Source organism: Puma concolor, chromosome B4 (genome assembly GCF_028749965.1).
Source record: "Puma concolor isolate L17-30 chromosome B4, mPumCon1.1.hap2, whole genome shotgun sequence".
NCBI classification, from domain to species: Eukaryota; Metazoa; Chordata; class Mammalia; order Carnivora; family Felidae; genus Puma; species Puma concolor.
Window position 1 is genome coordinate 4,429,144 of NC_141673.1, and position 27,919 is coordinate 4,457,062.

The 27,919-nt window shown below is 56.5% G+C and overlaps 1 protein-coding gene across 5 annotated transcripts; it reads right to left on the minus strand.

Moving 5' to 3' along the window:
* On the minus strand, positions 1-24,885 carry SIRAL2 (SIR2 antiphage like 2). Of its 5 annotated transcripts, none has more exons than XM_086712028.1 (9): positions 24,765-24,885; positions 14,826-14,881; positions 13,806-14,061; positions 10,604-10,825; positions 8,829-8,957; positions 7,263-7,548; positions 5,356-5,388; positions 4,476-4,559; positions 1-1,224 (listed from the first exon to the last, which is right to left on the minus strand). In XM_086712028.1, exons 2-9 carry the CDS (start codon positions 14,870-14,872, stop codon positions 1,205-1,207), a joined length of 1,077 nt encoding a protein of 358 aa, XP_086568154.1. In that variant the 5' UTR covers positions 14,873-14,881; positions 24,765-24,885; the 3' UTR covers positions 1-1,204. The 5 variants fall into 5 exon arrangements, with proteins under 5 accessions (XP_086568154.1, XP_086568156.1, XP_086568155.1 ...); XM_086712030.1 differs by having other exon boundaries at positions 13,806-14,058; positions 24,765-24,884; XM_086712029.1 differs by lacking the exon at positions 24,765-24,885 and adding an exon at positions 23,430-23,654 and having other exon boundaries at positions 13,806-14,058.
* Between the last annotated feature and the right edge of the window lie 3,034 nt (positions 24,886-27,919).

Here is a 27,919-nt window from a genome sequence, read left to right on the forward strand (position 1 = left end):
TCGAGGTTAAAATTTTATTTATGACCAGAGTAACATAAAAGATTTTTCATGCTTCAAAAAGAGAAAAAAAAGTGTCTCAAGCAGGTCTCTGGCTTATCTCTCACTCGCAACATGTTCCAAACTTATGTTTCTTGTTCTTAACTTTCTCTGTACCGGGGGGAGGGAGGGGGGCCAGCGCCATCAATGGGGAGCGTCATGGAATTTGGCAAGGACAGCACATCCAAAATAGGCAGCCTCTGGGAGGAAACCAAGCAGGGTCCCAGGGTCACCGCCATGGCCACCATCGGGCGTGAGCCCTGCCCCCAGCGTGGTGCTCTCCTGCCTGCGTGAACCCCAACGCCCCTGACAAGGTCTGCCCACCTCATTCCAGGCAAACCCCAAACGGGCCCTGGGGAGACACTTCTAAGAGATAAGAACAGAAAGGCTGGACCTTCCCCCATAGAATAAAGACTCTGAAAACGTGGGATTTCTATTCTAACTAAAAGCTGCAAACTTGGTCTCGCGCTCCACTGGTCATTTCTCAGGCGCCCGTCGCAACACCGACTTGTGCAGCGCCGAGCTGCGCTCGTGCAAAGGCCCTGGGGCCCCGCGGCCAGTTGGGCCCTGCCGCTCCTTGGAGCCGAAGTCACCAAAATTAGGGAATTCCAAAGCGACCCCACTCAGCTGGCCTTTCCTCTTCAACACCGACCACTCTCACAGCAGCAGGCTCGGTGCCTCAAACAAGCACCCGCTCGTTCTTTCCTAGTGAACAACGCAACCACCGTACTTTGAATTTTTTTCTACAGTAACACGTTTCCACGTAAAAATCGTAAGTTTAAGTGTCTTTTTTTTTTTTTTTTTCCTCTTTGGCAACTACTGTTGCTTGGACAGTCCTCACCCTCCCCTTTTTACTAGAAAAACCACCTTGACGAAGGGGGCCCGTCGGGCAGAAGCCAGGAGTCCGGTCTCCCTCCCACCACGCCGGTCCCTGAGGTAGCCGTCCGTCGGGGCCCGTGTGAGGCTCTACCTCCCGAACGCGCGAACCACACGGTGGAACTTGCAGCCGGCCTCCGAGGCGCCCGCGCGGCTCTCCCGGGGTGTAGGATGGTTTTGGAGCGAGAGATGCCACGCGGAGTTCTCTGAACATTCCTCGTTGCTTGGGTTACGGCACTGCGGTTACACAAGGCTGGTCTTCAAGTGGCAGGTTTTGGCGGTTTTAAAGATTTCAAGACCCTCCGGCATCGTCTGTTGCGACAAAACAAAGAAAGACCCAGATGTTAAGATTCAGCTCGGAGGAGCTTCCACGACGGGACGTCGGCGTCCCACACCGTTCGGTTTTCTGCACACGCTGAAGACTTTGACACAGTGGCCACTGTCTAGAAACGGCATTGTGACCCGTACGCGCCATCGGGAACAAAGTAAATCACCGTGCTAGGTTTGCAAAGACCGACGGGAATCGCCACCCGTGGAAACGGGCGCCTTTCCCTTCTCGGAGGAACAGCGGGTCCGCGCCGCCTGCCTACGGGAAGGGCCACCGCACTAAGCGCGGACCCGGAGGGCTTCCTCTGAGCATCACTCACGGCCGCCTGGGGAGCAGCGGGTGCCGGCACGCGGGGCCCGTCCGCTGATCCCGTGAAGTCTGCCAGGCGGTGAGCCCGGCCACCGGGCACACGGCCGGCTACCCAGGGGAGGCCCTGGACGGGAGAAGCGCACGCGCGCGGCAGTGGCAGCAGAAACACTACCGGCAGAGAATGACCAGAAGATCTGCCTTCTTAAGTATCACAGGCGACGGAGGAGCCCCAGACAGACAGGAGGAAAACGGAGGAGACAGACCAGCAGAAACCACCACCTGTCCTGGAGGAAACAGGTCAACGCTAATTTCATCGTTTCCCTCGCTGTCTGGTTATAAATGTCCCCACTAGCGAAATTCACAACCCAAATATTTGCCAAAAGACTTCAGAGGAACTGCTCCTGGAATGGCATCCTCTCTCTACAGGGAAGTGTGTTGAAGCTATAGAAAATCGGCCGAAGGACCCGGACGCCTGCCCCTTCGGTGTCCATCCAACCGGTATGAACGAGGACACAGCCTCCCGTCTCCCCTTGTCACCAGCCCTACTCCGGTGATGACACTCTGCACGGAGCCCCACTTTTAAAACTACTTCATTTTGGGGCGCCTGGGTGGCTCAGTCGGTTAAGCATCCAACTTCAGCTCAGGTCATGATCTCACAGCTTGTGAGTTCCAGCCCCGCGTCGGGCTCTGTGCTGACAGCTCAGAGCCTGGAGCCTGCTTGGGATTCTGTGTCCCTCTTTCTTTCCACCCCACCCCTGCTCATGCTCTGTCTCTGTCTCCAAAACAAATAAAAACATTAAATAAATAAATCAAATAAAACTGCTTCCTTTCACTAAGCGTTCTCCGCATTCACCGTGAATCTTTGCACCTGTGCCAGGCCGCTTCGACAGCACAAGCTCCCCACGATGTAGAAGGGGAAGATACTCTAACGGCAGCCCCACCGAGGGGTAACTTCTAGGTGCCGAATAAATAGGTAAACTGATGAGTTACTTGCTTCATAGGCCTAGAAATTCTTAGAGGATTATTACGTTTAGGAGCACTTTGCTTCGGTTTTCTTATGTAAAGCAAAAAAAATAAACTGTTATTTGAAAATCTTCAATCCCAATGTTGTCAGGAATGGAGTCAGACAACCAGGGAAGCCTCTGGTATCCCTCAAGATTTGAAAAGATCACGGTCTTGGGGGGAGGGGAGGAAAGATGCCACGAAAGAGAGTAAATCAGAACACAGAAGAGCTCCCAGAAATCAACAGTAATACTCTCAAAATAAAAACGGAACCCAGAGACTAGGACACGATTTTGAGAATCTCCCAGAAAGTTTCTGAAGAGCTGAACACAAAATGAACAGGAAGACATCGGAGAAAATGCAGGACCTCGGAACGCAATCCAGGAGGCCCGGCCAGCATGAATTTGAGGACAAGGGGACACAGCAGAAAGACATAATCAGGGAAACCAGAGATTATCCCTGGGGCTGGAGACACAGGAAAAAAAATTGAGCAACGTATATAAAAAAGAGCTCCACCTAAATTCGTGAAATTTCTGAACAGGAGGAAAAAGAAGATCCTGAAAGCTTCCAGAAAGGCAGGCAACAGATCACCTACAAACCACTGAGAACTGGGTTGGCAACAGACCATCTCCAACAGGAAACACGGACCCTTGAGACGGTGGGTTTCCCAGCAGAATCCCACACCCAGGCCGTGAGTGGAGTATGAGGACACCCGAGGGCCGGGGTGTCCCCCCCCCCCACCCCACGGGGCTGTGAGCGCCCCCTGAGGAGGTCCTGGCCAGACGGCCGGGGCAGGAAGACAGGTCTTTGCAACAGTGGCCTAGGAAGCGAGAGAGCTCCCACGCGGCAAGTGTGCACAGTCCAGAGCCGGGCAGAAGGCCGAATGTCACGGGAAGGGAGGGGCCCTATGACAGACGATGATCCATTGGAAAATAACGTGGGCCGCCCGGGTGGCTCCGTCGCTTAAGCGTCTGACTCTCCATTTCAGCTCAGGTCATGATCTCAGTTTGTGAGTTCAAGGCCCACGTCGGGTTCTGTGCTGCCTGTGGAGCCTGCCTGGGATTCTCTCTCTCCCCCTGTCTTTCTGTCCTTCCCCGGCTCTGGCTGTCTCTCTCTCAAAATAAATAAATAAACTTAAAAAAAAAAAATACCGCAAAACATTATTTTTTGGACAAGGGCAAAGAGAAATCTGAAAATCCCTCAAAAATAAAAAGCACCGACACGCAACAAGCAAAAGAGCACATTTGCCCTCGATACTGACAACATCCCGCCGCTGACACTGGTCCCGTTAACACAGCACCGGGGATGGCTGCTCGGCCAGAAAAAAAACGTTTGCGTCGTTTTAATAAAGTAATCGCTTTTGTTTTTCACCTTTTAAACTCTACCGCCTATAGACAGACCAAAGGGCACAATCCGTGCTATGACCTTGGCAACCAGCAGGGGCCGGTTCGGGAGTCAGAGCCGGCACGTGGGCAACTAGAGGTGATGCGCCGACACCTGGAGGCAGGCGTGAGGGCGCCACGTCTCCTCTCCCGGAGCCACGGACGTTGTCCGCTTAAATCAACAGTTTATGTGACTCCCTGTCGGTGACACGGGGAACAAAAGACAGATGACCTGAAGTGGTTTTCCCTGCGGACCGAGGGACAGAAGGCAGGATGGTGGTCAGCCGGGGTGCGGCGGGGGTGGGGGGGGGACAGGCTCCCAGCGATGCTGCTTCTCGAAGCGGGTGTGACGGCACAGAGCGCTCACTGCGAGAAGCCTGGGCTGACCTCCCGTGCGCTTCCTCAAGCGCGTGCCGCTTTCAACGGACACACGTGTCCTCCCCCCTCCCGCCCACGGCAAGGGGCCTCATGACCGGACAAAACACAGGGGCCGCCAACGGCTGTGTGTGGCCAAGCGGCCGCTGCACGGAGAGCACGCGCACCTGCACCGGACCGTCGGGGCCTCTTTGAATCTTCAATCCCGTTCCCTTCCAGCTTTCTCTTCGCGCAGTCCTGACACGCGTTACCTGTGAGGTGAAAATTTTTAATCTGTTTTAGAATCCACCCTTCAAGGGCCAATAAATCGGATTTTACTGAAACAATAGCCAAATAACCCCTGCCGTGCCCCACGGGTTGCGCTTTCTTCCAAAGAAAGGGACGGATCAGAAAGTCACGTTTAAGTGGGAAAGGGTCTAACGAAGGCGTCCTTTCACAGGGAAACGAGGCAGGAATGGAAAGCGGAGGGGCCGAGCCAGGAGGGCAGGGGCACCAGGGCCGCACAGACCAGCCCCTTCTCCCCCACCAGCCCACCTCCGTGCACAGCCCGGTGCCCGTTCCGCCCACAGGAGGACACTGGCCGCCAGCCGGCCCGGCTCTGTCTTGCAAATTCGTAACCGGCCAGAGAGGGCCTGGCAGCGAGAAGCTGCACCTTTCCAACAAGCAGCAAGCAGAAAAACTGATCTGAAAGCTCAGAACCTTGGCGATGGACACTTCTGAGGGGGCCGGGCCAGGCCTGCTACACCTTAGACGGAGTCTCGTCTGGTCGCCCTGCAACTCTCACTTGTAAGACGGGAAATTATTCTCGGGTGCCAGCACATGACCCGTGTTTGAGCTGCGCCTCCCTGCTGGGGGGATGCGTTTTTAACCCCCACGCTGTGGCAGGGACCCTCGCGAGGGCGGGGCTGGCCATCACCTCTGGGGGGGCCGTTTCAATACAGGCTAAGTATTTACTACGAGAAACACTTGGTGATTCTGCAACAGTGGCAGCGAGCTAGCAGCACGTGTAGGCAAAGAACGGGCTGGCAGAAATCAAGATCTGTTTACCCAACAGCGTGGTGCTGTCCACTCGGTCAGCATCTGGAGAAGAAAGAAGAGAGTCAGCAGAACCGAGACGTCACGTGCCCTTGGTCCTCATCCTCAGGGCAGCGGCAGGGACGGCGGCAAGGGCTGCTCGGAGAGGCAGCACGACAAGGGGACCTGAGCGCCAGCTCCGCTGTGCCGTGGGGCCCCGGGCCAGGAGCGCCCCTCCTTGCCTCCTCCCTGGGTTACCGTGAGGACCGAGGGGCTCCACGTGCGGCATGTCTGGGCCAGCCTGGCACACGGGGAGGAAGGTACGGTACCCGCGGTCACTGTCACGACTGCCCTCGCCAGGACACCACCCCCTCCGGTCAAGAGAGAGAATTCGCGAAGGTAAGCACAAACGTCCTGAAGGACACGGTCACAGATTCCGGGTCCAAAAGAGCTTTTGGCCCTGACAGCTCGTCGGATGCACCCGGGGTCATGGAAGGGGGTCTAGCGGGGACAGGAAGGCACTCGGGTTTCGTGAGCCCCGGTCCTCGGGGCAGCCGTGCGTGCGGAGGCGGGGGAGGCCGTGGGGAGGGGCAGGACGAGGCCGCGCGGGCCTGCCTGGGACACACCGGATCCCGCTCCGGCTCCGAAACCTCTGGGCGTTCACCGGGCAAGTGATTCGCCTCTGAGCTGGCCTCGCCATCTATCGAATCATCTGTTTCGTGGCCCCGGGTCCTGTGACCGAACACGAAGGTGGAGAAGGTAAAGCTGACGGCGGGTGGGGCCCCGTGAGGGTCCGTCCCCGCTGCTCCTCCGGCTACGACACGGACCACTGCCCTCGACGTAAAGCCAACTGTCCGCTAGGACGAGCGGGGAGAGACGGAGCTGTCGGGACCATGTACGCATCCGGTCGGCCGCAATCTTGGCCTTCCAGGTCACAGCGGCCACGTGCAGCCATCCACGTGGTTGACCCAAGTCCCCTGCCCGGGGGGAGTGGGGGGAGGTTCTGGCTGCAATTAAATGGCAGCCAGTAAAGACCGCTCCACGCCCACCATCATCCGTGTTTGACGTCCCCGACCTCCAAGCCATCAACTGCCCTTCTGACAGGCTGACCCACTTAAAAGCTGCTCAGTTACCCTGGTCCTTCCTGGGCAGGTCAACAACTGCCCCCCAGCCGGGCCAGGAATCACCTACGAGGGTGTGCTGCACGCGGCAGAACGGGGAAAAGATGTTATTTGCGAAAAGAAAAGTCTTCGTGAAATCGTCTCGTGTCTCTGCGGTTCTAAGTCGTGAGCTGCAGCGACACGGTGAGAATAAATGAGGTCTCTGCACTTTTTGGGGTTTCAGCATCTCAACGGCTGCGGCCGGCTGGGCAGTTTGCTCTCCTGGTTAAGGGCCTCGGCGGGGACATAGCCGGCCATCGGAAACAGAGGAGTACACGGGGGCTCCTGCACGCACAGCGCTAAACGCTAAGGCTCCGCTCGCAGACGTTACCATCAGACCACTCGCCCCAGCCTCCGATTTGTAACGGACACACGGACCCTTTTAAAACGTGGCTGGGGGCGCCTGGGTGGCGCAGTCGGTTAAGCGTCCGACTTCAGCCAGGTCACGATCTCGCGGTCCGTGAGTTCAAGCCCCGCGTCGGGCTCTGGGCTGATGGCTCGGAGCCTGGGGCCTGTTTCCGATTCTGTGTCTCCCTCTCTCTCTGCCCTTCCCCCGTTCATGCTCTGTCTCTCTCTATCCCAAAAATAAATAAACGTTGAAAAAAAAAAAATTAAAAATAAATAAATAAATAAATAAAACGTGGCTGGAGGGCCGGTCAACGTAAGGGTGTGTAAAACTACATCTCCACTTCGTTTCGCGGTACGTACGTTCTATCCCCAAGAAAGGAAAATCAGAAAGAACCCCTTCGCTTTACGCCCGGAAGGGGGAATGGCCGGTACCTGGGCTGCGCTGCCTGCAGATCTGAGAGGCGAGGTCCTGCACGTATCCGGGAAAATAGTCAAAACAGTCCCCGTATGACACGACCTTGATCCCGTGCAGAAGCATGTCCGCTTGATGCTTGAAGAAGTGGTCCTCGTCCTCCTTGAGCACCAGCATGTAGTGCTCCAGCTCCACCTTGTTGGGCACCGAGTAGAGGAAGAGAGCCTGGAATATCTGGTCCCGCAGGGTCTCTCCGCAGCCCACGAACAGGAAGGACTTGGTGCGGTACAGGTTCTGGAGCACCTCCTGCGGAGAAACCAGCCGAGAGACAGGGACGCTCGTCTGAAAGACGGCGAGGTCCCGGCCCGGCCGCGTGCCTGCCCCTTTAGAATGTCGCCTGGCAACAGGCCATCCCCACCAGCCACACCGTCCCCAGTGTGAGAGGCAAAGCCGTTCGCGTCAACGCGGTGTGGCGTGTGAGCAAACTGAGGCCCGAGCTGCACACACACTCCCTGCTCGGCACCTGCGGGAGCCCCTTCCTCTCCAAGCCGGGGTCACGGATCCAGGTCCCAGTCGACGTCCAGCATAGATGTGCCTTAAAGTAAGGAGAGTCTGACGCCCACCCACCACCCACCTTGTGGTGCAGTCCCTCCAGTCAAATCTCCTGGAATTAAGTACAATTTTAAATTCTCGAAACGGGAACTAAGGACGTTCCATTTGTTTCTGTCCAGAACTGTTATGTATGACGGTCTGGAATTAACGTGTCTCCGTGGCTCACAGACGGTAACGGGTGCCGCGGTCAGAACTGGGTTTCTGGGAGTGAGAGCAGAGAGCTGAGGAGGGGGGAGACCAAGGACAGGGACCCCAGGGAGCGGGCCAGAGGGGGCCATCAGGACTCTGCGCGGTCACTCGGGCGTGCGGCAGGAAGTTGCCCCTTCAGACGCCCAACACCCCAGGGGGAGGTCCGGTGTCCACCCAGACGTCCTCACAGCATTACCGACGCAGCTGAGGAGCATCAGCCCGGCCACCCGTCTGGCCACACCTGGGCCCCGGGCCGGGATCGGCACGAGGACCACGGCGCCCGACCCCGAGCTTGCCGGTGACTCCGTGAGAATACTGTGGTTTGTAAGCGCTCTAATTAAAAGAGTTTATAGAAAGCTGAAAAGCAGCTTTCCCACACTTCGTTCTGTCCAGGATATCAAAAAAGCCTCACAGGGAAGGAATGAAGTGTAAAACAAGGTTTTGAAAGCTAGAGAGAATGCCAAGCAGAGAAAGGAGAGGGGAGGCCTGAAAGAATGCAAAAAAGCACCACGTGAGGTCGGGACGAGAGGCCGGAGAAAACCGGCGCGGATCACGCCGAAGAGATTCACCTGCGTCCCCGAGCGGCCGGGCCGCACCGCACGAGGACCGGGCATCCGTTCAACGCGCCAGCCCCGGGAGACAGAGCTGAGAACAGCGCCAGCTGTGTGGACAGAGGGGCAGGAATATGCCTGGAGGCCAGGAACCCGCTCGGACTGCCAGCAAGCAGCCAGCAGGCCACCAAGTCCCAAGGGGCGCAAGCAGTGCCTGAGGAAGGGGGGCCGTACCATGACTTCCGGGTCTTGAGTAACATCTTTGTACCCCGACGGATCCAGGACCATCCCGCAGGGATCGGTGTACAAGCCGTGAATGTGGAGAACTCCGTATTTGATGTGCCCTCTCGCCCACTGAAGGACCTGTGGGACAGCAAGCCAGGACAGAGGGGAGAAAGCTATTATTTAAAGGAGGCAGAAGAGGAAGACATCTACGCCGGACTCGCGGGTTTCAACCGTTCCTTGGAAAGAGCGAGAGAAATACTTCACTTTATAATCGCACCTTTAAAGCCTAAGAGGAACCGGGCTATTGTGCCACTTGAGTCCTGTCGGACCAAGAACTGCTTTACAGATGGCTTTCAGCACGTGAGATGCCAGCTACCTGCCGAGACCGGTTCCTTGAGGGGGATGAAGGGGACTTTCGCTTCTGAGTGACACGTTCTATTTTAGTCACTGCCGTGGACGTGTCGTCTGTACGCCCAGAAAAGCACACGTGTGGACCCATAACTTATCAAACAGCCCTGGACTGACTTCACCTCAAGATCTAGAACAAGGCCCTTGAAAAGCTGCACATCACACACACTCCATTTTGTCTTCACGCCAGGGCCACCGTCACATCGGCGGGCAGGCCTGGCACCACCAGACACGCCGCAGGAGCCCAGCTCTGTGGGCACCGGGCAGGAGGTGGGCCGGCACTTCTGCCACAGGCCCTTTGCACTGGATTTCCAGGGACGCGATTTACAACAGCAGCAGCCAGAGAGCCTCGCAGATGGGACCGCGTGGCTGGGGTGCGGCGAGCAGGCGCTCCGTCACGTGTCACAAAGAGCTCAGGGGAGGGCGTGACCCCACCATGAGGACCGTGCCGGCACGCGCTTTCGCCACATTCCGCGGGGGAGGGCGCAAGGAGCAGCCCTCAACGTCAAGGCGCGATCTCTACGCGCTTCGGCTTCCTGGGCGGATGAGCTGGATAACCCAGCAGCGGCGTTAGTAATGACACAACATCTTTAAGCAAACACACAAAGACACAAACATTTCACAAAAGAAATACAGTCAACAAAATGAAACCAGGATCGACCTTAGCGATAAGAGAAACAGAAACGTACACTGTTCACCGATTTCCACCTCAACGGGAGAAATGTGTTTTGTTTTGTTTTTTGGTGACACGTGTTGACAAGAGGTGGGACACGCGTGCTCTCTGACGCGGCTGGTGGGGGCAGGAACTGGCTATCTTCTGGGAAGCAACCTGGTGATTCACATCATCTAACATACTCATGCCCTCTGACCCTGCCGCTCTTCTGAGATTTTACCCTAAAGAAGTCACCAGAAAGACACACAGTGTAAACATCTTCACGGTAGTGTTATTTGTACTTGTGCAAAGACGCTAATAATAACAGAGAAAGGATGGCAATTCTGGTTCAGTTCTCCCATCGCCCTGCCGTTTGTAAGCATGCTTTTAGAAACAGCTTCGTGATCAGGAAACATTCCAAGTACGGTACTAAGGGAAAAATATCAAGATAACAACATCACGCACAGCATCACCCGATCCAGAACGAGGGGGAGGGGCTACCCAAACCACTGGCCCTCCTTCCCACAGGGCCTGCCACGCGCACACACACACACGTGAGCAGCCCTCGCACGTGCGTGGGACAAAGGCACAGAGGAAACGCGCAGGTGAGACAAGTCGTCGCCCTCCCGGTGTCGCGATCGCTAATGTGCTGCCGTGAAAGGGAGGGCTCGGTCGGCCTGCGGAGGGGGTAAGACACCCCCGCCCCCCACCCTGCAGCCCGCACCTTAGTCTTGTCCTTCAAGTCCAGGGACTCCATGGGCTTGCTCTGCTGCTGCCCAAAAATCTCCAGCAGGTTGTCGTAGTTGGTGGTGAGGACCATTGTGCCCCTGTCCATCAGGCTGAGGACGGACTGCAACACCAGCGGGTTCTGGATGTGGTGTTCCAGGTTGTCGAAAACCTCCATCAGGCAGTCCTGGAAGAAGTTGGGCTTGGTGTCACCTGTACGCTACAGAAAGGGGGAACAGAGTTACCAAAACATCCTCTCGCAGCAACTACTGAGCACCTAGGCAGCAACATTCTTTCTGGCTGCTGATTTCAGAAAGAAAGGAAACCCCGACCTGACAGAGTTTCCTAAAACCCTGGAGGAGGGAGACAACGTACAAAACATAAGCGGTACGTCGATGGTGGCCAACGTTACGAGAAAGTAAAGCAGAAAAGGGGGACGGCGCTGCTGGGGGCAAAGGGCACTAGGAATGGGGACACTGGAGCACACACCCTCTGGGAGCGGCCCAAGCAGAGGGAAGAGCGGACGCAAAGGCACTGAGGTAGCAGCAGCAAAGGTGGGTCCGAGGGTGATCCGGGGCCCTGGCGGGTAAGGGCGGGCAGGTGAGGTGACCGGGCACCAGATCACGTGGGGCTTTGCGGACTTCAGATTCCCTGTGAGGAGCTGCAGAGGTGCTGGTTTTCTCTTTCTCGGTGCCACAGCATCTTAAAGTTAGGCGGAGGACAGTAAGGCACATGCTGCTGGGTGATTCAATGGGACGGGAAGGAGATCCGGCCTCTGGATGGAGCACCAAAGGTCACCTTCGGCCTTGACCAGAGCCGCTTCCGTGCAGCGACGGGGGCAAAGCCCGGGCTGAAGAGGAGGGCGGGGGAGCCGCAAACACACACAAGCTTCTGAAGAGCCCTGCTGAGAGGGGCCGCGGGGGAGTGGGGCTGGGGGGCAGCCAGGGGGGCGCAGGGGTCAGGCGGCAGCGTGCACTCGGGAAGGCTGAGCCTCCCGGCCACCCCCACCGCACACGACACGACATGCGCCGGCCCGCCCTCAGTTCTGTCCATCAGAAGCCACCTCTGTCCCGGTGCAGGTCCCAGGTCCCAAGACCCCAGGACGGCGCTCGACCCCCTTTTCTGACATTCTCGACTCCTTCCCCGACCCCAAAAACCCTTCCCCTGTTCCCATGGGCCCGTCATCGGTAAATTCCCACACGTTCACCTACTTCTGTGAGCGTCCACCTCCTGGTGCCACTGAAAACCGGCCCGGCCCTGGGAGCACAGGGGTGGACCCAGCTCCCCATCAAGTCTCTCTAGCTGTACTTCTGGGCCAGTTCCTGCCGGTTCCTTCAGCCACTCAGCTGACCCTCGAAGCACCTCCCTCCCTCCACCGCGTCCCATCTCCGCCACCGGCCTGCTGTCACATCCCGAGCCTCACCACCACCAAGAGCCTGGCCCTTTCAGAACCTCTGGCCGGGCCTCCCCTCGCGCCTGCTCACCCTGCCAGCACCTCGGTGCCCAGGGCCACCCCGAAGCCAGCAGGACCCGCCCACCACCGAATCGGGTCCCGCGGACCCGCCCCCCCCCCCCCCCCCGGCCACCCACCTTCTCCCAGGAGGCAGCTTACATTCCATGATCTATCACCGCAACTATTCCCCTGACCAAGCTTTCAACCTCGCTGCCCCTCCCGTCCTTTGCCAGTATTTCCTGGCAATTTGGAAAAACTCGCCACTTACCCCATACCTGTTCTCAACCTGCTGACCGTGGCTGGGGAAACACAACCATTCCGGCTGGCCTCACCTTAACTCCTGTCTTACGAAGTTTAAAAAAGCGCACAGAAGTAAAGAGAAGAGTAGATGAAGGCTCCATCTGTGCGGGAGCTCCAAGTGTCTGCCTCGTGGCCTCTCAACAAATGAACCACCTCTCACCGCACGCAGCCCCGCCCCACCCGCCCCGCGACACTACTCTGTCCACTGACTCGTCCCCGTCCGTCTCAGCAACCCCGTCTGCAAAGACCCAGACAGCAACTGCCTCAGGCTCTGTGGGCCTCATTCTCTGTGACAACTACCCGACCCTGCGCCTGAGCGCGAGAGCAGCCGTGGACAATACGCAAATGATCGGCGTGGCTGGGCACCGGCAACTTCATTTACAAAACAGGCAGCGGGCCAGACCTGGCCCCACGTCCCAGCTGTCCCGAGCCAACAGAACACGTCCCCCGGGACAGCTGCCCAGCCGAAACACTTCCCAGACGCTGGAGACTCAGGCCGGCGCGACGAGAACACAGGCGGTAGATGCGGCTCCCACGTCAGGCAGGGGTGAGGCGGGAGCCCTCCCCGCTCCCCTCCTGCCCTGCCGGACAGGCACATGTTGGCAGAGGAACAAAACAAGGCCCGGGGGCCCCGGCCCTGGCAAACCAGCATGCTGTCCCGGGGCTGCCTGCCCGGACTTCCACGTGGGGGACACAAATGTGACCACATTAAGTCAGTAGTTGGGGGCACAGCGGCCTAAACTCTCCCGGTCTCCCCGATGACCCTGCAGACACCCTCTCATGCTTTCTGTGCAGCGTCTCCAACACCCTCCCCCCCACCCCCAACGCTCAGGTGACGGCTGTGCTCTAATAAACCCAGAAGTAACCAGAGGAAATCCGCCCCTGGCCCCTTCCACATCGTGTAGCTTCCCAGCGTCCCTGCCTGTCCACAGCGGCTGCCTCACGGCGGACCCCCAGCCCTGCGCCGGCACCCCCGACTCGAGGGGACCGCTCTGCCTCTCCACCAGATCACGTCCCCCTGCGGACAAAGACGCTCTAGCTTCCCCCATCTTAAAATGTTTTCGGGAACCACCTGTCCTCCGAAGCTACGTGGCTGGCCTGCTTAAACCAAAACCACACCTCCAGGATACCCGTCTGCTAAATGGGCGTGAAACCAAGGTTCATCCCCAGTGTGGCATGACACCCCAGTCACCACGTCTCGTATCCCGGCTCCACTCAGCACGGGCTCTTTCAGGAGCCCCGCGGTGCGCCCGCATCACCGCTGTCGGAAGGGACGGTTCAGGTTCTAAAGGACACGAACATGGTGGCTCGTCAGCCCGGCCCGGCCGAGAACAGAACGCGACGCGGGCTCGTGCAAGCGTTCGCATCAGCTCCGCCCTCTTCTGCAGCCCCGTCCGGAAGCAAGCGACCCAGGGAGACCCGAAGCGGCCCTCTGAAACAGACTTACAGGCGACATCTTCCGGATCAGGTCGTGGGCGACGACCAGCAGGTCCCGGTCCTTCATCACTTTCCTGCGGAAATCCGCGACGTCCCCGGGGTGAAGCACCTCGAGCTGCTCGGCGGCCTCGATGACGGCCTCGATGCAGCTCCGCCACGAGCAGAGGGCGCGGATTCCCGGAGCCACCGCGGCGCTGACGCCCGTCCCGATGACCAGGAGCAGCTCCTGGGGCTGCTTCCGGATGAGGCTTTTTAAAAACTTTCTGCTTAAAAACAAGGGAAAGAGAGCGCGAAAGTCACCCTGGAAGGACCACAGTCAGAGGGAACGTGACATCCAGGAACACCTGCGGGGCTCAGGTCAAACACGGTCACCCCCCTACTTGCCACTGCTGGAAGAGAGGCCCCGCCCATCATGCTGTGCTGTGGGTTTATCTCACGCGCTCTGCCCTCCGTCCACAAAGGAGCTGGGGCCGGCTGTGCCTTGGTCGTCACAAGTCCCCCTGGAGGGCAGCGCGTACTTAAGTCATCTACACACGGGGACAACACGCTGGCAATTTTAACTCTTTTGACGCTGCTGGGAGCTCGGAAAGACCAACCGCGATGACAGAATGATCCTGCTGGCGGCGACAGGTAAGAAAGTCCCCGGCCCAAACCAGGTTTCTGCCGCTTATCCATCGCAACCCACCCCAGGCTGACACCTCCTTAACCCGACACCACTTAACGCCCGTAACCCGCGGTCCACTGAGCCAGAGAAGCATGGCACTCCCAGTCTCCTCCCAGTCTCCGACGTGACCCCGGGTTCCCTTGTTGCTTGGTCTGGAGACCAGGTTACAGTCACTTGCTCAGGCAAAGAGAGAACTGCCTTCTGGAACAGTTCTTATGTTGAAGCAAAGGGCGGCTACACAGCCCGAGCATCCCTCCTGACACAACGTTCTCCTTCCACTTTCCCTGTGCGGGGGCTAAACACCAGCTCAGGAGACCCGTGACAGGTGCTCTACACCTGCATGAAGGTGTAGCTGACTTTATTTACCTGGATTTTTGTTCACTTCTGTTTGTGGTCTTTTCCACTGGATCCATCTGTAAATCCTAGAGAGAAAAATAAGTCAGCCGTGCCTTCTATTTCCCAGATCAAAGTTCTCTCGTTAAGACTCTGGAAGAGTGAGAGCTAGAATTCAAATCAAAGGTCCTGGATCTTTGTTAAATCACAATACCTAAAAAATGCCATATACAAAACACATACATCCAGAATGCTTCCCAAGCCACCGTTCCCACGTCCGTGTGACCAACCAGGCCAGGCGGAGGCTCAGATTCAGACTCTCCGAAGCTCTACTCTGGGCAGAAAGGGAAGGGAAAGTAACATGTGCCCAGCGCAGACGGCACGGCGGTCCGTGAGAGGACTCTACTCCAGAGGGCTTCCCGTGGGCACGCGCACAAACGACTGGTCACCGGAGGAAGGATGGCAAGTTGCCCACCAGAGCAAAGCCAGGGGGACGACATCTCCAGGGCGCGGAGCCCTCCTGCAGCCAGGCTGAAATCTAGTCCAAAGATACAAACTAAGTAAAAGGTCGATTCTTAGCTTCCGTAAAACCAGCATCTTAAACCAGTTAGGTCTCTACAGCCAAACTATCTCCATAGTCTACGAATTTTACAGAATCACTTTCCCCCAATTCCAGAACTAATACTTCTGTAAATAAGGAAATATACAGAAAAATCAAGTTTATAAAGCCCATTACTCTGCTACCTATGGGCAAGAACTATTAGGAACATCTGTACATTTCCCTCAAGACGGTTTACATTTTTCCCATCACTTGAGTCCAAAGGTCATACCCTACTTTTTTTCCATGCGTTATAATAAAAGCATTTTCCTTTCCTTATTAAAAAGATTCAGAACTAGGGGCGCCTGGGTGGCTCAGTCGGTTAAGCGTCTGACTTTGGCTCAGGTCACGATCTCACAGTTCGTGAGTTCGAGCCCCGCGTCGGGCTCTGTGCTGACGGCTCGGAGCCTGGAGCCTGCTTCAGACTCTGTGTCTCCCTCTCTCTCTGCCCCTCCCCCGTTCATGTTCTGTCTCTCTCGGTCTCAAATAAACGTTAAAAAAAATTAAAAAAAAAAAAAAAGAAAAGTTAACGTGAGATGCTTATCGGTTGACCAATCCAGCTGCCTCCCACCCTCCCCCCCAAAATAACACACACCGCTTTGAAATAGTTACTCCTGGGGAGGAGCCTTTCACCTCGGCCTTCTCTACGCAACATTTTAGAATATTTCTTAAACAGTCACTGGTCAACCAAAGACTTCAGAAATGCCTCAAACTGTTTCCATGGTAAAAACCTTCCTTCCACCTGTCTGCCGTTCTCCCAACTTCTGTTCAACTGCTTGTGATTCGCCACACAGGCAGGACCTTAGTTACAAACTGGAAATCTAAAAATTGCATTGACACACCTGTCAAAAAGTATGAAGGATTTAAACTTTGGAAGGCTCGACGGAACTCCGAAATTATGTGATTTCAAAGTTTGCCAAAGGAACTCATCCGGCAAGTGCTGAACGCTTACATAACAGATGAGAGCCTGCCCTGCCGCGCGGTCTGTTGCTGGATTAAGTGCTCAAACCTCTCTCTGCCGGAGCTCGATGAAGGTCAGAAGCCAGCTCCTTAGACGGCACTTCAGACCGAGTCACGGGCTCCAACTGCAATGGCCAGATGTGCCTTGAGACACAGACACTGCTGTGCACCTTTAAGAATCCAAGGAGCCAGCAGGGGAAGCACTCAATTATATTAAAACTCAACCCAAGAACCGTGAAGATGAACCGCACAGCTGCCCATATTTAGACATCTACGGTTCGTTTGAACACTGCACGCTACAGACACTACCTCATTTCCTGTCCTTTCAGCAGAATCTTCAGCAGAGCCAAGTCTCACCATAACCCAGAAAGTACCCCCAAAGCGCTCCTTCTTCTTAATCCAAGGGCCGAGTAGGAGATTTCCAAGGCCATTAGCGCCAGATCCTAGAAGTTTCAGCAGGACGCAGGGCAGGCCGCTGGCAGTCTGGTCCCATCCCCGACACCATTCTGCTAAGCCAATCAGATTCTAGACAACAGTAACAAAAGCCTTCAGAGACCTTTTAGAAGCTGCATCTTTTGGTTTCCTTGGTGACCATGTCGTCACCAGTGTGCAGGCCCAGAGCAACCGTTTTTTTTTTTTCTTCAAGGACCTATCAGCATTTTCTGAAAGTGGAATCAGGCCCCAGCACAGATCTGTATAAGCAGTTCTCGTCCTTTTTCTCTAAAACCACGAATAAAAGTCTTAACAGGATGTTTTCTGCTTAAAATTTGAGATCATGAGGGGCGCCTGGATGGCTCAATCGGTTAAGTGTCCGACTTCGGCTCAGGTCATGATCTCATGGTCCGTGGGTTCGAGCCCCGCGTCGGGCTCTGTGCTGACAGCTCAGAGCCTGGAGCCTGCTTCGGATTCTGTTCTCCCTCTCTCTCTGCCCCTCCCCTGCTCATGCTCTGTCTCTGTCTCAAAAATGAATAAAAACATTAAAAATAAATTTTTTTAATTTGAGATCATGCAGTTTATGAACTAGCTTTAGAGTAACCAGAGACTGTCCTGTTCTTTGAACCCCCAGCATCCAGCATGAAATAAATGTTCATCAAACGGAGTCCAACGCAAAAAAGAATAAACTACAACCATGGTCTTTGTGATTACGGCTAGCAAAACAAGGCCCCCTCCCAACTCCCTAACCCCACTGTGCCAGACTGTTAAGGACCTTCCCCTTAACATCCTGCTTCCTGATAACCACGCCCTTGGACGGTCCCCTCACTAACTCTGGACCTCATCATCATGTGACTTCTTTGACCAATGGGACACAGGCAGTGAGCAAAAGTTTGAGGGGCACTTTGACACTGGAACCAGCCCTCTTGGAACTCGGGCCTTGTCAAGTGCAGTCCAGCCTTCTGGGAGGGTGAACAGCCCCCAGGGGAGAGCTGAGGTACACCATGTGACAACCCAGCACCACCCCCGACCCAACACAGAAGAGGCTACCCGGGGCCACTCAGTGCCAGTCAAGCAGCCAGATCAGCACAAGGGCAGGGGTGACGCCCAGGAGGCCAGCCAACGACCTGCCGGAGCAGGCCCAGACGCTGAGCTGCAGAACCGACCCTAGTTTGGAGTGCCCATCACCACCACTGTTTTCCACCACCACGAAGAGCACAGAGACGGCAAAGGAAGGAGACCAAAGCGTCAAGAGAACGGATCAATGAGTGCTTGGATCTGGAGTGCTGAGGCAGAGGGAGAAAACGTTTGTCAAGAATGGTCTTTATTGCATTAGCACAACAAAAACCTTAAACTGAAACTAATTACCTTCTATTACAAATTACAGCACAAACCATGAATTAGTCTGTGGGATCAACAAACGTCCTTAGACAAACCCCTTCGTTTCTTTCTGTAAGTGAATTATACGGGTTTTGAGCGACCCAGGGAAGTGGGGAGAGCTCTCAAGTCGTACAGCCCTTGATCACAGGCAAGAGACAGGTACTCAAAACATAATCCCTTCACACAGCAGGGGAGGAGGTACTGCAAACATCCGCCAGAGTTTGCACGTGTTGGCTTTCACCTCACCTCTAGTCCATCCAGAGAGCGACGGAATGAGATGCTCCCAGGTGTGCTCAAGGGTGACACCGGCCATCGTGACTACAGATGACTGGATTCCCACAAAGGCCCGGCAACAGGGCGGCCCTCTGTACAACATTCCATCAACGGTACAGCCACCACTGTTACAGAAGTAACCCAACACGGAGAGATGTGTAAATGTGCTGCTCACAGGAGACAGACTCGGACGGAGCTCACCCTTGGACAGGTGGGGCACCAGCACCCCACATGGTTGAAAATGTGCGTAGAACTTTTGACTCCCCCAAAACTTAACTACCAACAGCAAGAGCCACAAGAGAGCGCTTTTTACCGAGACACAAAATGCACAGAGAGATGAAATGCTCACGGGGAGATCGGTGCCCGTGGCATTTTAAGCAGATACTGGCAGGACTTGAACTCACCACAACAGCGACCAGAGGTGGCTACAAAATACTGACAGTACAGTAGGACTACAGGTAATTTTATGCAGTTTTAATAGTGCATTTCTACGTCTGTCGACATTTCTCTCCACGGAGAATGAAGTCACACACAGTCTGCCAGTTTTGATGAATTTTAACTCTTTAATGGATCTGTGTGTGCTTTATGGTAGTTAACTGATCAAATAAACTGGTATCTACAAATATTTTATGCATTCAGACATACCTGACTTGTTCTGAGTTCCTGTGACAGTTCTAGGCTATGTGGCTTGTCTGTGTTCTTTCAACTCACAGACTCACAACTCTAAAAAAACATGTTCCAATACATTTACTGAAAACAAGCTGCAGGCAAGTGGACCCACAGAGTTCAAACGCGTGTGGTTCAGGGGTCAACTGTACAAGGATGAGTGCAATCCGTGGAACCAGCGTGGGTTCCTAAAGACCGGGATGTCCTACGAGGAGGCCAAAAGCCACCTGTTGTACTCTGGCTGCACCAAGGCGGGTCTGAAAGCCCGGGAGCCCCGAAGCGAGCACTTCCCACTTAGCAGCGTCCCACGGCAGTTCCCACGGCTCCCGGCACGGACACCCGTGGTTACCGCTGTCCTCTCCTACTCCGACGTGACTCCCACAAACCGCCTTCTTCAGGGCAGCCCGGCTTCCCACGCAGACTTGGGGGCGGGGGGCACAGAAGCACAAATCACCGGGTAAGAAGAGCCCGAGCTTTCAAGTACTGCTGACAGCCAGGCTTCTAACCACAAATGAGTCACCTGGGGGTGACCCCCAGGCAAGTGGTGATGCAGCGCAGGGCTGAAGGGAGGGAGGACTTACTTGGTGGGTGGAGAGGAGGGAGGGGGATTCTGGGGAGAGCTCTCTGCACCTCAGTTTCCAAGTCTGTCACCTGGGAATCCACCAGCCACACCGGCGGTTGGATTGTTGTGAAAACTCCAGGTGAGCCAAACATCCGAAAAGGTTCTCACTCAACCGGAAAGGGGGTGCCGCTACCGGCCGGCTCACCTCCCCCAGCCTCGGGCAGCTTATTTCCGAGACACCACTGTGCCAGGGCCGGAGCACAAGCACACCCTAATTTGCCCACAGTGCAGCTTAAACTTCGTCCCAGCTATCCCTAATAGGGGATCTCCAGGACGAACTGTTTTTCTTCACTTTACAGAACACATGACACTTAATTTGAACCTTAATTTGAACACATGACACTTAACCCATCGCTTTCTAAAGTTCAGTCAAAATCAATTACGACAGGGGAAAAAAAAAATGCTTATTTTTACCAGTTATAAATGAACCACGCCTCTGGAGTTGCTTGGGCATAAACTGGGCAAAAATTCCCAAACCAAGAAAACAACAAAACCCCCCACCAATAAAAAACATAAAAGTCACAGTTTAGTCCAAAAACCACATTTGTTACTGACATTTTTTGTTCCCGTATGAGATTCAGGGGAAAGTACCAAGCACTTTGCATGCATTTTCTCACTTAATCCTCCCAATAACCCCTTGAAATAGCTATTTCTCTTAACATCTCATCCGGCCAAGGCTGACATTAAACCCTTCGAAGAGGCCAGTCACCATGATGTTTTCTCCTAACACGAGTGTGGTCCAGAACAGCAAATATACCTGACATTTTCCCAGGCACCCCGCTAACTAATCACGTGTTGGCTGTTTGAGTTTGTCCATCATCAGACGAGACACGTCGAATTAACTCAAACAGATGTGCTACTTCATGATAAGCCAATAATGGTGAAGACACACCAGTGCCAAGGCCAAGGGCAGGCCGAACCCCCAGCATGTCTCCAACCCAACAAAAAGAAGAGATGTTCTAGAAAGTCCACCTCTAGTGAAATGCAACATTACGGAGGGATCCGAAAGGTACGGGATGCCAGATGCCCTCGTCTTAGAGAAGCGGAAATGGAGACTCAGAGGGAGTGACCTGGTGAAGGCCCCCCAAAGAGTCAGGGGCCCGCTCTACACTCACCGCTGGCTCGTGGCCCATAACTCTGCACTACCCTGGGCACCGCCTGCTCCACCGTGACCCCAAACCCCCATCTAAGGCACTCACTGCATCCGACGTACCTCTTCTTACCGCCAAATCTCCACAAATAACAAGCCACGGTGTTTCGCTACTGACCGCTAGTTTCACTTGCTTACGTGACTCATTTTCCAGAAATGCTAAAAGAGGCCACTATGAGGAAGATCGAAGAGGCAGCAGAGGCAGCGGCAGGCAAAACGAGCAGTTCACAACAGTTTTGTTTGGTCTACGCCGCCGACCTCCGCAGGGACGGGCAAGGAGGGCGGACCGGGGATCCAACACCACCTCCCAGGACTTCCCTCTCTGGGCCAGGGGATGCTCCAGGCTGTAGGATGTAGGATGCAGGGTGTAGCAGGGAGAGCCCGGCCTTCCAAGTTAAGCAACCAGGTGCTGGTGGTCCTTCTTAACGCTAAGTTACTCGCTCTGAGTCTCTATCTCCGCCGTCTGTAAGAAGAGGAATAATATCTCCCCGTCTGCTAGCGTTGCTGGAAACATTAAAAGCGGTAACACTTAAAAGAACACAGCCTAGGGCCGCCTGGGTGGCTCAGCCGGTTAAGCGGCTGACTGCGGCTCAGGTCCTGATCTCACAGTTTTGTGGGATGGAGCCCCTCTCGGGCTCTGTGCTGACAGCATGGGGCCTGCTTGGGACGCTCTCTCTCTCCCTCCGCCCCTCCTCCACTCACACGCTGTCTCTTTCAAAATAAATAAATAAAGTTAAAGTTAAAAAAGGACAAAACCTCTCCTCCAGGAACTAGTAAGTTCCAAAGTCAGTTCCCGGGCAGAAAACTGTAGGCTCAGACAGGAAAGAGCTGAACGGCAGTCCCGGGGCTCTGGACTTGAGGAAGCAAGCCACGTTCCCCATTGTCACCACCCCGGCCCAGGACCCCTCTCTCACGTGCTCCCATGACCCGGCTTCCTCCAGACAACACCCACTCCCACCCCCCTGCAGCCAGTGGCTGTTCATAAACACAGAAACCATCTCACTTCCCTCCTTAAACCCGTCAGCGTCAGCGGGCCTCGACTCTGACTCCGGACTTTCACCCTGACCCCCCTCGCCCGCCCCTTTCTTTGCCTCAAACCCCGCCCTCGGCCAAACTTGCCGGGTTCCCCCCTTCTGGTCTCCCCAGAATCCCCCTCCCTCCTCTCCACCCACCAAGTAAGTCCTCCCTTCCTTCAGCCCTGCGCTGCATCACCACTTGCCTGGGGTGACGGCAGAGGCAGTAAATCAGCACAGGGCCAAGGGCATGAGCCTCAGGGAACGAAGCTGGATTCTCCAACACCACCCCGAGAACATCGTCAGTAAGGGAGGCAACGCGTCTCCAGCCACACTTCCCATTTCCAAGATCGGCTGTGCCTCGTGGCAACACCTCTGTGCCTTTTCACACACCGTCCCCTTCCCTGGAACTGCTCTGGCAGGCTTCTCCGCAACCCCACCCTTCAAGAATCCGCTCACCTGTTACCCATCAGGCTTCCTCCCCTTCAACGAGCCCTCCGGAACGCCACTTCCTGAGAATCCGGCTCCCACCCCAGCCGGGCTCAATGCCACTACGCTGGAAAAACCACCCACTTGCTCAGCCTCCTAACCCCCACCCCCACCCCTCCAGCATGGGGCCCCGAGAGCAAGGACTCTGTCATCCCCAGCTCCAGTGTCAATTCCTCCTAATGATCAGGCCTTCAAGAGAAAAAAGACGCGTCCCACCAGTGAAAAGATTAAGCCGAGGAGACGACCTCAAAGGCTGACTTGCCCTAACTCCCTCACCGACGCAGCTCTCCCTCCCTCCACCACATCAGCGCTGTTCTCTAGACTCTTCTGTGAGGCCATGTGAGTCTCATCAAAGAGCATTAAAAGTTAAACACTGTCCCTGCCCTGGCTTCAATGCAACAGCAAACACAAATGATCCTGCAGGGGCTGAGGTCGCACCCCCTGCTCTGTTACAGAGGCTCATCGGCTGACCTGTTACAGGCCCCCACTTCTTGGGTACTCGTGAATTCACAAACCCCAGGCGAAGACTCACGGGTGCCCCTCGGGGTCCACGGACCTCAGGTTTGAGAAACCCAGCCTGGAGACCAGCCAAAGGGGGAGTGGACACTCGGGGCAGGTGGTAAGAGAGAGGGGCAGGGGAGCAGCCCCGGGGTGGGGGGAGAGGGCACCGAGGGCCTGCGCGGCCCAGGGGGCTTCTCAGGAGCCCCGCGCACCGGGACGGTAACCTGGGGCGGGCTCAGGGGGTCCTCAGGCGATGTGGGGGGCGGTTTCCGGAACCGAGAGTCCTCGGGGTGTCTGGAAGTCTAGGGGAAACCCTGAAGGGTCTCGGGTTGCGGGGTCCTCCAAGTGGCGGGGGCCAGAGGTGGCCCAGGGACTGCGACAGGGTCTCGGGGACCAGGGGTCCGGAGGGGCGCGGGCTGGCCCCCAGGGTGTCTCGGGAGGCTGGGGTCCCCAGGGGAAGGCTGGGAGGGGTCTCGGGGACCGAGGTCGGTCGGAGTTCCCGAAGGGGTTCTCGGCCCGGACCCCCCGGGGCCTGCCCGCCCGGTCCCCTCACCTGCCGGGCCGCCGCGCCGCTGGCCGGAGCTCGGGCTCCCGCCGCCGCCTCCCGCTCAGCGGTCGCCCTCGTCTCCGGCTCTCGCGGCGGCCGCGCGCTCCCCGCGCTGGGCGGGGCCGGAGGAGGGCGGCCCGCGGCCCGAGGGCTGCGCGCGCAGCCGGGGTGGGAGCCGGCGCGCGAGCCGGAGCCCGAGCGGACGCCGCGCGGCTCCCGGGGGCCGGCCGCGGCTCCGCAGCCAAGCCTTCCCCCGCACGCCCGCCGTAGCCGCGCGGAGGTTCCGCCCCAAAACCGCCGGCCCCGCCCCCCGGAGCCCCGCCCCCTCCTCGGGCTCTCCCGCGCAGGCGCAGAGGAGGGCGCGCACGGAGCTCGCGCGCACGGAGCTCGCGCCCGCGACCCGGCGTCCGCGCCGCCGCCCTGCCGGGGCTGGCTGCGCGTCCTCGCTTCTCGCATCTGCAAAATGGGCGCAGGCGCACTTTGCCGGGACGCGGCGAGCGTCTCTGTGAGCCCGGAAGCGCCGCTCGGCAGCCGCGCCCCGAAGCGCGTTCGCGCGCGGCTTGGGCGCTCCCGACCCCCGAGGCGTTCGCTGCGGGTCCCAAATGCGCCTCCTGGCCGAGCCCCCGGCCCCAGCCCCGCGCTCTGCTCTTGCAGAGCCCTCCTCCGTCTCTGAAACCGCGCACGCCTGTTGTTTGCTGCCTCCCTGCCCGAGAAAACCGGGACCCTGCCTGCAGGACCCCCCTGTGTCCCCAGCAGCTAGCACGGAGCCGGGCGGTCGGTGCCAGGCGTTTGTGAATGCGCGAGTGCACCCCCACCCCCGCGCTCTCCCCTCATCAAGAAATGCCCTTCCCCAGGGTCTGACAGTTGGGTTCGGGTCCCCTTCGTGCCCCAGGGTCTGCGTCCGTAAAACGGGGTGCTTGAGCGAACTCAAGATCACGCGTGGTTGCACTTGGCACGGGAACACGCAGCTGGACTCGTCGCCTGTTATTCAAGTGGCTCCCTCCCCCCTTTCTCTGCCCCTGGAAATCTCCTTCCGCGAACAAGACCCAACTGGACCAAAAACCACTTCCTCTGCGCAGCCTGTCCAGCTCCGCTCTCCCTGCCCTGCCCTGCCCAAGCCAGCCAGAGCTGATGATTCTTCCTTCCCTCCTTGGCATCTTTGTCCCTGCCTGGCGTTAATTGCTTGTTAACATCCCCCCAGCCCACCCGGCGAAGCTCATGCGTTTCAGCAGCCTGTGAACTTTGGGGGGGGGGGGGGGGGGGGCCAGAGCACTGTGGGGAACTGTGGCTTCGTAATAAACAAGGCAGAGGTGGGCTTCCTGGGTGGTGCCAGGCACTCACCTGAGCCTGCTGTATGCGTGCCTTCGTTCAGTCCTCAGAGCAACCCTAAGAGGAAAGTGTGCGAGAGGCTCGTCTTCTCTCAAGTTGTGGAAAATTACTGAGAGGTAGTGCCACCTGGCTGCCTGGAGCATTGTCAGGGCAGATAAGGGACTGGAATGGCGCTGGTGGGCTGGTGTGTGTGTGTGTGTGTGTGTGTGTCACAGCACGCTGGGCGCTGCGGGCTATGATTGTCTGCGTCCTAGCCTCCACCCAGCCGGCCTGAGCGTGTCCTAGTGTGCGTTGAGCAAAGGAGTAAATATGGTTGTGGGTGAAACAGCAAGACTCAGCTCCCGGAGCCCAGGGACCAGGCGTGCTTGTGTGCGCGTGTGTTCGCTCCCGTTTATTGAGCACCTGCTAAGGGCCACCTTCTAAACTCTCACGCACATCCTGCTTCATCCACACAGTCACCAAATGCAGGCGGTATTATCGTTCCCCTTCAACAGACTGAAAACCAGACCCAGGGGACTCAGAGTATCTAAGCCAAGCTGGCGAGCAAGCATCTGCTTGGGACTGCTGCCAGGGGCTGTCTGGCCACACAGGGAGCTTTGCACTGTCAGAAAGGAGAGAAGGCCCAGAGTCACAGACAGGGTCCCAGGAGGGGTGACCAGAAAAGACGTCAGAGACCAGCCAACAATCCTTCCATCCTGGAGAGGAGCCTGTCACTTTATTGCATGGAAGGACCCACGTAACGCACGGACGCCCCGCGCTGGTGTGAGAGGCCGGATGTCCACACATCATATACCCTGGACCACACCCTCCATAGATAGCAGGCAGGGCACATACACACCCTCACCCTCTGTGTATACACCCCCTCAATTACACATGCACTGTAGACACTGACGGAAAGGGAGCTAATTATACCTTTTGGACACCACCCCCCATCAATTTCCTGTAGAAACTTGTGTTGCCCTGCCATTGGGCAGGCCAACAGGCAGGGAGGGCTGTGATCCAGCACCGGGCAGAGGTGGGGCGTGTGCGGAGTGGGATGGCTTCGCCGGCAGGAGAAGGGAGGAAGGGAGCTTGGCACGTGCACCTTGGGAAAGTCTCTCCAGCCCTTTTCTGCCCCACCCCCGCCCGTGCCCATGCCCCAGCTGAGGACTCCTCACTGCTGACCTGGAAGTTTGCAACAGCCCACTCTAAGGTCTCCACACACCAGCTCATGTGCCCCTCCAGCCCCTTAGCAGCTGGGATATGGCCAGGGAGCCCGGCATGGCCACTGAACAAATATGTCCTGAGTACGCACTGTGCTAGGAGCCAAGGACAGAGCAGGAAAAACATCCCCTGAACCCATGGAGCTGTCTGTGTAGAAGGGAACACAAGCAATAAACATACCTGTCAGGGCGTGACGAGGCTGTAAAGAAAAAGGAAGTTGGGTGAGGGGCGGACAGGAGAACGAAAATGAAAGGGCAATACACAGACTGGGGAGACATTTGCAAAACATTTCTCTAAGGACCCAACCTAGAATATAGAAAGAACTCTTATAACTCATAGTAAGAAGACAAACAACCCAATTAAAAAACAAACAAAGAAAAAAAAACTTGAACACATGCTTCATCAGTATAGATACAGGGACGGCAAATAAGGACCTGAAAAGATGCTCAACCTTTTTGGCCGCTGACGAAATGCAACTCAAAGCCATAAAGAGATAGCCTTACATACGGATGTAAAATTAAATGGCCAAAATTAAGAAGACTAACCATACTGAGTGTTGTTAGGGTGCGAAGGAACCAGAACTCACACTCTGCTGCTGGGCAGGTGAGGTGTGCCCACCTATCAGAAAGGCTAAAATAAAAAATAGCGATAACACCAAATGCTGGGAAGGATGCAGAAAAACCGGATGATCCATCCAGTGCTGGGGGAACCGTAAATGGTTTCCAACCACTGTGGAAAACAGCGTGGCAGCTTCTTTCAAAAGTGAACGTGCAGACCAACAATTACACCCTCGGGTGTTCATCCCAGGGGGGAAAGAAATGAAAACTGTGTTGGTGGCAAACCTCACATAAAGGTTCACAGCAGCCGTGTTCAGAATAGCCCCGAACTGGAAACGCCCGAGAGCCCCTCCTTGGGTGAATGCTGTGGCCAGAGAGAAGTGAGAGCAGCCGATGGCATTTCAGGGTAGGACGTCTCTCCCAGTCGTGGGAAGATTCTGGCTTCTACACCTGGAGACACGGGGACACCGGCAGGTGGGGGGAGGAGCAGCCAACGTGCGGACAGGACATTTTCACAGCATCCCTGACTGCTGCATGGAGAGCCGAATGAAGACGGAGGAAGGAAGCAGGAGCTGTGTTGGAGGACAGGGACAGATGCATCTGTGTCCAGATAGTTTCCTCCCCTGGGCCATTCTTGATGTGATGAGAGCTCGTGGGACTTGGGACAGACCTCTCCCCCTGCCCCTTGCCACGGAAGGTTGAACCGTCCTTCGCATTCCGAGGCCTGGGGTTGTCGTACAGGGCACAGCCATTCAGTGCAGGTGGGAAGAGAGGGTGAGCTTTGGGGGCGAGGTCGAGCGGTAGCAGGGCCCTGTGTGCCAAGGGGCCCCCGGCGAGTGTTCCTGAGCTCCCAGGGGCAGAGACGTCCCACAGTAATTCCATGTCCATCGTCAGATTGTCACACGACCCACAAAGGAGGGGGGATAGTGACTGTAGGCACCTCTCCAGCCAGGTAGAGGGCTCTGGGGAGGGGCCTGGAAGGAGGCTCAAGGGATCAGTAACCGGGGCACAGGTCTGAGGCCCCGCCAAAGAGCACCCTAGCCTCCTCGGTCCTCTTCAAGCAGCCAGTGTGCTGTGTCGCTTGTAAAATTCAGAATCCTGAATTTAAAATGGAAGAACAAGAAACACAACGTCCCGAGACCTTGTTCCTATTGTTTCAGCATTTATCTACCTGTGACAGGGCCGTGGAATACAGCCTCGGGGCTCAGGAGCTGGGTTAGAGATGGTAGGGATCTGAGAAAAGTACCTTCTCCTCCAGGAAGCCCTCCTGACTATTCCGGCCCTGATTGGTGGGGAGGGGATCATACCTCCGAATCCGACGGGACTTCTAGCCCGACCTGTGTGTTTAAGGCCAGACCGTGCTCTGTCCAAGGCTCTGCTCTGACAATTCGTCTGTGCATTTCTGTT